Source organism: Pleurodeles waltl, chromosome 8 (genome assembly GCF_031143425.1).
Source record: "Pleurodeles waltl isolate 20211129_DDA chromosome 8, aPleWal1.hap1.20221129, whole genome shotgun sequence".
Taxonomy (NCBI): Eukaryota; Metazoa; Chordata; class Amphibia; order Caudata; family Salamandridae; genus Pleurodeles; species Pleurodeles waltl.
In genome coordinates, this window is record NC_090447.1 from 1,185,213,771 (window position 1) to 1,185,226,258 (window position 12,488).

A 12,488-nucleotide genomic window follows, 5' to 3' on the forward strand; every position below is an offset into this window, starting at 1 on the left:
GTAGGATGGAGTGGCGTAGAGTGGAATGGCATAGAGTGAAGTAGTATTAAGTGGAGTGCAATAGACTGGAACAGTGGAACAGTGTACACTGGAGTGATGTAGAGTGAAATAATGTAGAGTGGCATGGAGTAGAGTGATGTATAGTGAAGTGGCATGTCCTACATTGGAATGGTGTGTGGTGGAGTGGCGTCTCACAGAATGGAGTGACAATTTGTTGAGTGGTGTGTGGTAAACTGCAGTGGTGTGCCGTACAGTGGAGTGGTATGCTGTAGAGAGGGGTGGCATGAAGTGTTATGTTATAGAGTATTGTTTGAATAGATGTAGTGTGAAAATTGCTGAACATATTAATATGAAACGTGCCAGAAATATAGATTGTGTGTGAAGGGTCCTTTCTGGTAGTATACTTAAATTGTTTCAATAGTTTTAAACTTTAGGACCTCATTCACAAAGGTAAAAAGGTAAACTTACATTTTTGTGTATGTATAAGTCTATGACTGTTTGCCATCTTTACAACTGTGGAGTCTCCCCACATAAAAAGATAGTAATGTCCTATCTTTTTATGTGTGAAGGCTCTGCACTCGTAACAACAGTAACATGCCATTGTGAATAGCAAACAATCATACACTTGCACAAAAGTGTAAGTTTACCATTGTGAGTCAGGCCCATAAGGCACACAATTTTTGTCATATATAGAGCTGCTGCATACAGCATTAATTGTGTGATATATGGCAGTACATGCCAATGACAAAACAGTATATGATTGGTTAATGACTGCCCTTACAAAAGTAAAAGGCAGCCATATTGTTTAGACTACACTTTGGCTGTGTTCTGGCTTATAATTGTAAAAAGAGTGTTCTTCTGTTTTGTACGTCTTGAGGAGGGGATAAGCCAGTTTATTTAAGTGTGTAAAGGTAAGTAAAAGTTGTTTTATTACTTTATATATTTTAGAAAAAGTTTGCAGACTACCGTGGTAATACCATATTTCTTAGGCCACACTTAGTATGCATTCTGGGTTTTAATGGTAAATTTAGTGTAGCAGATTTTTGTTTTTAATGTTTACATATTTTTCTATTTTGTTTTTACATTTTTTAAAGTACATTGTACTACATTAAATGTCCCCATAAAACCAGAACACAGACTAAGTATGGTCTAAACAATATTTCGCCCTTCCAAAATTGAAAGTGTGAAATACAGTTTACACCTCCCAGTCTGTGTTCTGGGAATTAAGGGAAAATGTAGTTTGTTTTATTTTTTATATTGTACATATTTCATTTTTAGGTAACTTTTTTTAAAGTAAACTCAACTACACTATATTTCCTCTACAAATTCAGCATGTAGATTAAGTGTAAAATAAAATAAACAAATACAAAAGACTGTACTAAACTATATTTCTCCTCAGATATAATGTAGTGTAGCTTTTTATTTTTACAAATTTAATTTTTAATAAAAAAAATGTAAGTACTGCAGTATTCTGGTATCTTTTTTTAAAAATATAAAGAAACATATAAACTTCCCTACCTATTACCACTAATAAAGTTGTAATAGATAGGGAAAAACAATAAAAACCTAACAATTACTGTTGGACCTGGCTCTTTTTGCAGGGTCATCCCCAAACATTTTTGCCTTCCTCCTCCTATTTTTTTCTGACCTCTTGTTGCTGGCTCTAGGACTCTGAGCACTATCACTGCTGATAAGTGCTAAAGTGCAGGTGCTCTCCCTTCTAAAGTTGGTATGATTGGCTTACACCTAATTGGCACATTTAATTTACTTTTGAGTCCCTTTTTCAGTGGTATCCCTAAACCAAGGGCCTGTAAATTAAATGCTACTAGTGGGTCTGCAGCACTGCTTGTGCCATCCACGGAAGTAGCCTTTTGAATCTGTCTCAGGCCTGCTAGCGCAGGGCCTGCGTGTGCAGTTTACTGCCACAGGGACCTGGCATCTAAATTTACTTGCCACGCCTGGAACTCCCCTTTTACTACATGGATGTCACCCCTAAGGTAGGCCGGTAGCTAGCCCTATGGGCAGGGTGCTATGAATGCAAAAGACAGGACATGTGCCTGGTTGGGTGGCCTTTCCTGGTAGTGACAAACAGCCTATTTGGTTCCTTACTGCTGTGACTGCTGCCTTGCTCATAGGAGTGCATTGGAAATGCCCTGCCTTATGTATAAGGGGTATTGGCTGATCTATGAGGAGTAGCGTAGGCATGTTTGGTATGGTTGTAATGGTAGTGAGACATGCTGCTTAGTGGTGTAGGTGGATTTTTTTATTACCATTATAGAAATGTCACTTCTAGAAAGTGGACATTTCACTGTGCTTATGATTCTGGTGTTTTGCAGCTTGACTCCAATTGGGGCAGAGGGACAGCTGTGATTTGTGCATACTTTTCAGATAGCGTGTACGTAGAGAGTGGAATTGTCACAGAAGTTCATCTGCATATTGAATAGTCTTCCAGGGCTGAGAGAAGGAGAGGCGGGGCACAACTGCATTTGTAAGGGCTGTGCCTTGGCCTCACATTAAAGGCTCCTTTACCCCCTACTGATGTCTGGAGCCTGTGTTGGAGGAGAGAAGGGACACGCCTAGAACCAGTTAGGACTGGTTGGAAACTCTTCTCTCCTTTTGTAAAAGTTGTGCAAAACGGAGTATAAATACAGGGGGGTTTCCCCATGTAAAGGAGACACTAATGGACTAATGAACTGGACAGAGGATGCTGCTGGAGGAACTCACCAGGGACCGCCTTGGACTGCTACTGTTGTGCCGACCTGTGACCTGCTGGGTCACTATAATGAACTGCCACTGACTGCAACTCCTTGTGCTGGCCTGCTTGTTTGGGCCCTACCGCCCTGTGCTTCCCCTGACTGTCTCCAGGGTCTGGAAGCTGAGGCCCCTGTTCCCTTCATCACAGCGCTAGAAAAGCACTTCATTCTCTGCTTCCCCAGTGTGAGGGAAGCATGGTGTTTAACTGCTTCTGTGTTGGAGCGTAGCACAGGAGAAGCGCTATTATGGTTGATCCCTGAAGCGCAGGAAGATCGATTGGTTTTATTTAAATCAAGCACGTGAAGAGCGAATCCCTGAAGCACTAGAAGAGCGCTTTGTTGCGGTGGTCCAAGCGCATGCAGAGCACTTTGCTCTTTTTGGATAAAGCACATGAAGAGCACTTTCGTTTTGCTGCTGGAGGAAGAATCACCTCCGCGACCCGGGCGGGTAGAGAAAATCCAGTGCGCAGTGATCGTGATTGGTGCCCCCGGGTCACAGGTGTGCATAGGAGAGTGCACCTGTGGTACAGGCAGGCACCTGCTTAGGTGGGTTCACTGCTGTGGCCCGGGAGGGCTGTGAATGGAGGCTCGTGCACCAGGTTGGGAGCACGCACGGCGGACCAGCAGAGGAGCAGCTGCGTGGAAGAGGGGATACCTTATCGGAGGTCTCTCCCTCACGCCAAGCCTCCTCTGTGTGCTGTAGTTTGTTCATGGGCCCCGCTCCCGCTGGGTCCCTTTACTTGTTGTTTAGTGTCATATAGCAGGCGGGGGTGGCAAACCTCGACAAAGGTCCCCGGTCCTGCCAACGAGAAACCTACCACACCGCAGGGGCAGGAATCAGAGCATAGAAGCTTCCTGATTGGGACACGGACGTCCCCGTTTTGCCCGGCATTCCTTGGTATAGCGCCTGATTGGGTAGCAGATAGTACTCGCCGATTTTGGGTGAGTCTTATGACCTATGCCACATAAGAATGTTTCATTTAGTGGGCATTCCTGACAGTGTTTCTGCATTCAGGCTTATGTATTTTCATAATAATGTGGTACAGTGATAATGACGCCATGGGCCTTTCTGATATCTCATTTTATGGACATTCATGCAGTTGTTTTTGGCATGATGTATGTCATGACACATGCATTTCTAATGACAATGTTTACCTGACTACTGCTTAACCAGTAACCTATGTGTTTTATGTGATTACTGCTGGCTTTTGCAGAGTAATAGTAAATGAGTAATGTTCTGACAACTGCTTGTGTAGCAGGTTATTAATGACATGTGTTTGGTCTAATGATGTTGTGTACAATGCAGTTTATTTTTATATAACTTGGTGTTGTGTTTCCTTTGTGGTGTGTGTAGTATGTCACATGTATTGTGTGTGTTGTGCACTCGCTTTACACATTGCCTCTGGGATAGGGCTGACTGCTCATGCCAAGCTACCAAGGGGGTGAGCAGGGGTTATCCTGGGCGTGTAACTCCCTCGGCCTGACTAGAGTGGGTGGATTCTGCCAGGCTTAGGTGCATACCCTAGCCAGCCAGAAACCCAATTTCTAACAATTACTAATATCTGAGGCCCTAACACAGAACACAGCCAAAATGTGGTCTAAACAAGATGGCTGCCCTTATCTTTTGTAAAGGCAGCCATTAGGTAATCATATACTGCCTTGTCATCAGCAAGTACTGTGGTATACCACGAAATTACCACTGTATACTGTGGCCAGAGACAATACTAAGTTTCTGTGCCTTACAACTACAAAACTACTGAATGGATTTCATGAAATAGCAAAAAGGATCCTTTCCAGACCATAACATATATTCCTGACAAATTTCATGAAAAATCAGTTCAGCTGTTTTGCTGCTACATCACTCTAAAAGGTCTATGGAATATACCGAAGTGGAAAAATGTGTTTTTGGGTGCGCCTTATATTCTTTACACCCCCTTAACTAATGAAAACTAAAGTCTGCATCATCCGCCAACATAGAAAAAGGAATAGGTCTGCAAAGTTTTGTGGAGATTCGTCAAACGGGTACAAAGTTAAAACCAATCAAAAATCAGAGGAATTCCTATCTCTGGGAATCCCGACTATAACTACAAAGTGGATGGGGTAACTGTAATGCGTATGGGTGTGTGTGTGTGTGTGTGTGTGTGTGTATATATATATATTTATATATATATATATAAAAAAAAAATATATATATATATATATATATATATGTCTGTGTGTGAGCATGCATGTGTATATATTTATAATTATCCCCACTGCATTGCTCATGACCTCACAGATGACATCATAAATGACAGCACTAATGATACAACTTGTGATTTCACAGATCGCCCTTTTTCTGTGACTTTTTTATGATGGACTTGGATACGATGAAGAAGACCTGGGTAATAGTGAGGAGTCATTGGGGGCCACTATGAGTAATTTTAGAGACGATGCACAAGTGAAATCCCATGGTCACAGTGTGAGCCAGTAAAGGCAGGTGGGTTATTTTTTCCTGGAGTCTGAGCTTGGTTTAGTGGCACACGGTTGCCAAGGGTATCAAAAGCAGCTGATAAGGAGCTTTGCACTTCTTGAGAAAGTATTGACACTAACTGCCATTGAGTATTCTAAGGAACTCAAGTTGAGTCTTCAATTCAGCACTGTGATTTCCCAAATCATTTTTATTAGGTAAGATGTAAAAGATGTGTCCAACATCTTCAGACTTTGGACTGAGAATAGGGTCGTTGAGAACAGGACATATGTTTTTTTTTTTTTTAGAGCTCTGGAAGAGCTTTCCTTGTCAAGAGAGTCATTGACAAGCACACCGCACACACCTAAGCATTTGGAAGTGTGGTGTAGGTTAGCATATGGCTACTGGCTAAGGGTCAGGATGTTTTGGTAGACTTGATGTTGGTTAAGAACATGCTCTATCATGTGGTTTCATTGTGGGCAGAAAGGTGGAAAAAAGGTTCCTATGATTTATTTTGCTGACAAGTAATGGTCTATGGTTTCAATTTTAACCTAATGATTTTAGGTAGACAATCATGTTTGTCTTTCAAAGAGATGACTGGCATGTCGGCACAGCGCAAGTTGATTAAAATGTTGGTAAACTACAATTCTTAAGTGGGCTTGTTACACACACACTGTCATTCTTTCTAGACAGACAATTCTAACAATCATCTAGTAGTGTTGTACGATGATCTAACAAAACCTAGAAGCCAAAGCAATGACAGCTCACATTGCTCCATCTCTATGGCTACATTTAGCTCACATATTCCCTTGTAAATCAGTACTACCAGAGTAATGGTTTAATGAGTTGGCACTGGGTAGCTGTAAGGCTCAAAAGAAACACAGTAAAAACACAATATAAAATGGCTCAATGTAGAAAGCTATCCCATCTGTATACATAAAACATGGAAGACAATTTGATTTGTCTTGAGTAACCCTTCAGCGTCCAAAAGAATGGTCAAAACAAATCTAGAGTCATCTTGAAAACTTTATTTGCCATCAAGATTTGATGATTAGCGATAAGAAGGAATTTTGATGGTTACAAGATTACATTTTATGCAAAGCAGTGGAATGAGCAAGTCAAAGAGGCAATGCTTGCAGTGGGATGAAAAATGAACTGGTGTTGGACCATCAACTTAACTAAAACAAGTCACCGAGAGGCTCAATATGATAAAAACTTCTGGTGACTATAATAACGTGTGCCTCTATGATGATTCACTAAATGATGAAAAAAATGATGAGGGCTTCCCCGACTAATTCATGAAAGTGGGAAAAAAGGCAGGCTTGGCATCAGTACTACAAGTATGACTGCTGAAATCGCCAAAGACCAGGGGATATTATGACCCCTTACTTCTAAAAGTTGTAAATTAGTACATGGATCAAGAGGATCAGTGAGGAAGATTTTAAACACCACTTGGACATACGTATATACAACAGAATGCATACATGTGTATGCAGTAACAATTTGTGGCAACAATACAACTATATTTTATAAAATGTCTATTATACCCACTCACCATACTGTGGGTGAACAACTGAGCAAATATCCTTCTTAATGGCCAAAATGAACAAGAAAAAAAGGGAACTTATCCCTGCCTGCTTTAAATTACTGCCAGTTCCAGGACGAGGATAATTAACTAACATATGTCACTTACTCTTCTGAAAATGAAAAGATAAATTATGCAGGGTAATGACTTTTTGCATATAATTTCTGCCGTAACATAACAATATAACAACATTAAGATGATGCTTGACAGAACCGTGATAGAAACATCTTTAAAAAAAAAATCAAAAATACAGGCCTTCTTACAGTGAATCCGGATCTGGGTCAATAAACGGCGTAGCACCAAATGCATCAATGTTTGCCAGCAACATTTTACTGATAATAGAGCTGCCTGCGATTGACGCAGCTAGTCCTGCCCTCAGACCTGGCGGAAACAAGAGATAGAATAGGTTGACACAGTACAGAAAATTAGGTTTAACAAGCAGGAAGCCATTGTTTTCTGGCAAAAGAGCTGAATAATGAGCAAACATTAAATGGGTTTCCGAAAGCGAAACATATAGCAAAACAAAATGTGTACTATTGTCTTCATTTAAATTTAATCTTGAAAGTGCTTTTCTTCAAAAAGCCTGGGAGCAATAAAGATTTGTTTTTTCGTAATCTTTGATTTCCTCCATGTTGTTTGTAATCTGCTTCCAGTTAAAAAAATGTTTTTGTGCTCCTACTCCTATGGCAGGTACTCAGAGTTTGCAAATCCCTGTCGCTCTCACCCAAAGTTTCCTGACGTTATTATGGTATTACTATTCATGAGACTGTTTCTAAACGTTCATATCTGAAGCGACTACCCTTAAATGTCTCATAGTGTTACTCAGACACCTGTAGGCCACGATGATATTCATTTCATTTATTTAAATAACATTCCACTTGCTTATAATACCAGAACCATCATCAACCGCTCACCAGCCTGGCACAATCGCTTAAGGCCATGTTTCTTATTATTCACTCAAACATTAAACTTATTTCCTGCTGCCATACTCCAACCTCCTTTAGTCTCAATTTTATTTCCCCCCTTGACCAATCTAAATACTCCCTGAAATTTAAAGCACATTGAAGTCGTTTGTGTTTTTTACCCTCAAAATATCCTGTAAAAAAGGCATGCACCTTTCTTTTGGCCCTTGTTGTCCACTTTTCTACATTACTGGTTTTACCTGTTTACGGTAAACCACAAATTCAGTAGGCCAGATTTAAAAAAATAATTCTGTATATTAGAATCGGCTCAGATGTGACCTATTGGCTATTTTTAATCTGGTTGCAAGTGCAGATGTAAACACACATTTCTGATTCAAGGAGAGGGTTACGTTGCAGATTACTTGTCAAAAATCATTTTTTCAATAACGCTCGGGATTATTGTATCAGTTCTCGACAATTAATTAATACCCCATGGAAAGATGCACAATATTTAACTTACTTTAGCACAATCATTTTTTCAACATATTTCTAAACATGAAGTTCTAGTTTAGTAACGTTTCATCCTTATCCATGGGTGTCAAAGCTATACATAAAGTCTGTAAAATTATGCTGTTACACAGTCACTGACCACATTCTTTACTACATATTCTTCTACTTCACTTGACTGTTTTCAAGTCTGAGAAACCTCCCAGTGTTCTTCAATTGAGAAGATCACATGTTTGGAAGAAATAGGGCCTTGATCCTTCATTCACTTTCCCAACAATGTAAATGGCCTTGAATCATGTACTATGTCGCCAGTAAACATTACTTCCCAAACATAAATAATATCTACGTTGAATACCTGGACAGATTATTCTGGTGTTGAGCACTGGGAGGTTTTCCTTGCTGGCAGCCAAAGGGGGGACAGAGAATGATCCTGTATGCGAATGGGTACACCTGCTAGTTCGTCTATCCGGAGATCTTGGAGCAGTTGTAACTATTTAACAAAATGAAAAACGTGAATGTTAGTACTAAAAACTATGATCTATAATAAAACCTACTTTTTAGAGCATGTGTGGGAGGATGTTTGTGCACAAGTTCAAGGAACCCCAGTTTACAACCATGCAGCAAACACAAGGTTTCAGATCGTATCTCGGGTGAGAAATTAATTTGCAACCGCTATGTGTAATCTGCAATACTCAACACTTAAAAAAGAAGCTTAGATTGGCCTTTTAATCACAGAATTCAGCTTTGAAAGGTGAAATCTTGAAGTTTTGCTCACACCCTCTACTTTCTATGCTTAGAGAGCCAAGCTCGGGAATTTACTACCAGCTACGATAAGGAACGTTAAAGATCACCAGTAATTCAGGAAGGCAGTAAAAACAAGGCTGTTCCAGGGGAGTAGCCAAACCACCAACCATGATGTCCACCAGACTGTGAAGCTCTGGCACCGAATGCCCGCATGAGTCGTTTTTTCCCCACTATCCGGCTCCATCCACACAACGCAAAGATGGCAAGATATCAGTAAACTGGGGGGCCCAGCCAATCTGACTGAATCTAGGGGGCAGCACCACCAAGGACAGAAGATGGAGGTGGTGGACTGACGTGGCCCAAAACAAGGTCCTTGGAGGCCCGGCAGCAACATGGGCCATGGGTGAACCTCAGGATGCGGCTACTGAAAGGGGTGAGATGAGGGATTGAGGGCCCTTTTTCCGCCCACCCACCCTTCTCCATTGCTGCATTTGGGGGCCACTTAAACACTATGGGATTGCTGCGCCCATCTTCTGTCGACATGCAGACCACCTGTGATCACCGCGAGGCCCACTGTCACTACACTAATTTGGAGGTGCTTACACACGCTCCAGAGGGAATTACAGGGACTCAGTGAATCAATCATGGATTTTTGAGTAGCCTAGGGGTGCGAAGCACCAACACTCAACTCTCAGACACTGAAAAGTCCCTGCCAGAAGACACCACGGCTAAACCTGCAGATGGCACTGCTACCATAATGGAGGAGCTGTGCACCTGATTCAAGTCTATTGATGCCTGTTTTGACTTACTTATAAGCCGGGTGGCCCCCATGGGGGATCGGCTGGATCCCCAAAATTCCAGGCTGGACGGTGTAGAGAGAGGGATTTTAGAAATGGATGAGGACGCCTTGTCTGTTGTGAAACCCTTGGAGAAAGTATAGAAACAGCTTAAGTTGACAGCGGCCAACAATGAGAACCTTGAGGCACGGTTCTGCCGAAACTATCTCAGGATCATGAGGGTGGCGTAGACCACGGATATGGGTCACTCTGACCTCTTCGTTGGGCGCCTCCTCACTGAATTCTTTAGCAGACAGGACTTCACTGACATGCTTGTTGTGGAGAGGGCCCACAGGTCACTTGGTCTGTCACCCTTTCGCCCGGAGTGCCGCCCCGCCCACTCAAGGCATTCTTACTGAACTACAGGGACATAGCACTGTCTCGCCTGGGAGCAGGGCCACATAAAATACCAAGGATCCATCCTGTCGATGTTCCCTAACTTTACTATGGCAGTGCAAGAGACAAGATGCAAATCTGCACATGTCAAAAATTACTGCCTACCTAGGAGTATTCAGCATTGTTATTTACTGTTTGTGGTCATTGATCAATCCTTGATTATAGGGGTATTTGGGACAGAAGGAGGCAAACTGCATGTACATATTGCCATATGTCTAAGAAGGTTAGATGGTAATGGTAGGGTAAAACTGGATGTCTAACTATTATGGGATACTCATTCACAGAGTCGCTCAGTCTCAGTCCCTAGTCTTAGAGCCTGATTTAGAACTTGGGAGACAAATTACTCCGTCACAATGGTGACAGATATCCTGTCCATTGAAATATAAATTCAAATGGGATTCAGATTCCAGTGGACAGGCTTATCCATCACAGTTGTGATGAGTAACCCACCTGCCAAATTCTAAATCAGGCCCTTAATCTTGTTTTAAAGCTCATTTTAACTATTTTCTGAGCTGGGATATTAACACACAACAAAGCCAATAGTGGCAAAACATTGTTTCCTGGATCACAGTTCAAGTTGTATTAAAAGATAAGTCAGCCATTCTGGCTACTGGTGCATCAGATATACAAGCATTAAACAATATACATAAAATAAAAATAAAAATTATAAAAACCAGACAAAAAAGGGCAAAGACACATTATGTTGGAGAGGCAAGAAACAATCCCTAATGGAAAAGTAACAGGGGAAGCAAGAGAATAGGAATGGTGTGGAAATGGAAAAGGAACCATCATGGAAAGAAGACAAGTGAAGCAGCAGAGGAATGGAACTCCTCTTTTGAAACACTACAGTTACATTCCTGGGAGGGGAAGCAATTCCTCTTACACCCAGAGATCACATCAGGGTGAGCATGTGCCTTATAATCAGCATGTCTCTGCTCCTTTCTCCAAGAGTGACACATTGTATATGGGACTCAAATAACAGTGTACTGTCAAAGAAAGCAATTTGCACTTGAGTGACAATTTGGATTCTTGAACAAAGATCTAACTGATTCATTGTTTCTCCTCGAGCTCTCATGGAGACTACTCAGTCCGCATCCTATATCTGAACATTGGAATATTGGATGCTGAACTGAATATAATGAAGTGGCCCAGCACTAATAATAGCTGGTATAAGCCTTCTCCTCCAACATTAAACACGTTTCACTGCCTAATCTGGCTTGAGTTTGGCCTGGTCCAGCAAAAGTACGAATGCATGAGCATCCATTGAGCTGAACAATGTAATAGGCTCCAACTGTCAACAGCAAATATCAAATAAGTGAAATCGGATCAAGCTACTTCATAGAGACAAAAGTAAACAGCCATCAAGAGAAGGAAAGTTCTACCAGCCTTCTGTAAATTGGATAGCGAATGTAGAACACTTGATTAAATCTGGGAAGTACAATACAGTAGGCCGCATCTGGCAATTAAGAATACCAAGGAGCTAAGCCAGTGATAAGCCAGATCCTGAACAATCTGCAGGCAAATTTTGCACATTGCTTTCTTTTTTATTTAAAGTGGTGAAATGGAGCAGCTCCAGTTAAGTCCTAAATAGCTTGCAGGCATATTTTGCACATTGTTATCTTGTTTAAAGTGTTGGGATGAAGTGGATAAAGTTAAATCGAACTATATAGCACATGCACTTTTCACGGTAGGTCCATCTGCTGTGTGAAGGCACGGGTTGGATTTTAATATTGTGATTTATGCAAAATGGTGGGATGGAGTTCCCACAGTAAAGCCAAATTATAAAGCATATGCACTTAATATGCCAGGACCATTTGAACATTCAGGGTGGTCTTCCTAGCCAGATATTTAGTTTAGTTACAGTGTTGGGATGTAGCTGCAAGACAGGTTATACAGATGCACTGGCTCGTTTTCTCACTTTCACCTTGTATTGTTAATTGCAGTATTTTAATGCAGCTGCATAAGTGTGAACTTGCAATGATTTTAAGTAATTATGCAATAAGATTTTTCATTCCTTGAGTCCTTGATGAGCTTATTCAGAAACTCTGTAAAGGATTTCATCTAATCTGCAAGACCTAGTGTTCTGTAATTACCACCCCAACTTGCTGGTCTGAGCTTAGGAGTCTCTTTAGCAACACTATGACAGTCTGTGGTGTTCTCTAATGCCCCACACACCGTTGTGAAGAACTGAAGTTTGGCTGGGCCTGGTCACTTGAGGAAAAACAAAAAGGCAGCCCGCCCTTTAGTAGACCTTCAAGGAATACTCTCTTTTTGGCTTTTTAATTTTCTCCTGCTCAAGCACCTATCTAAAACAGA

General features: G+C 41.3%; 1 protein-coding gene across 4 annotated transcripts in view; it reads right to left on the reverse strand.

Moving 5' to 3' along the window:
* DGKH (diacylglycerol kinase eta) overlaps positions 1-12,488 on the reverse strand; it is a 661,954-nt gene that overhangs the window by 212,432 nt on the left and 437,034 nt on the right. For all 4 annotated transcript variants that reach the window (XM_069205429.1, XM_069205427.1, XM_069205431.1 and 1 more), the window contains 2 exons: positions 8,552-8,686; positions 7,051-7,168 (listed from right to left, as the gene is read on the reverse strand). In XM_069205429.1, the coding sequence (XP_069061530.1) occupies positions 7,051-7,168; positions 8,552-8,686 (253 nt within the window). The remainder of the gene's footprint in view (positions 1-7,050; positions 7,169-8,551; positions 8,687-12,488) is intronic.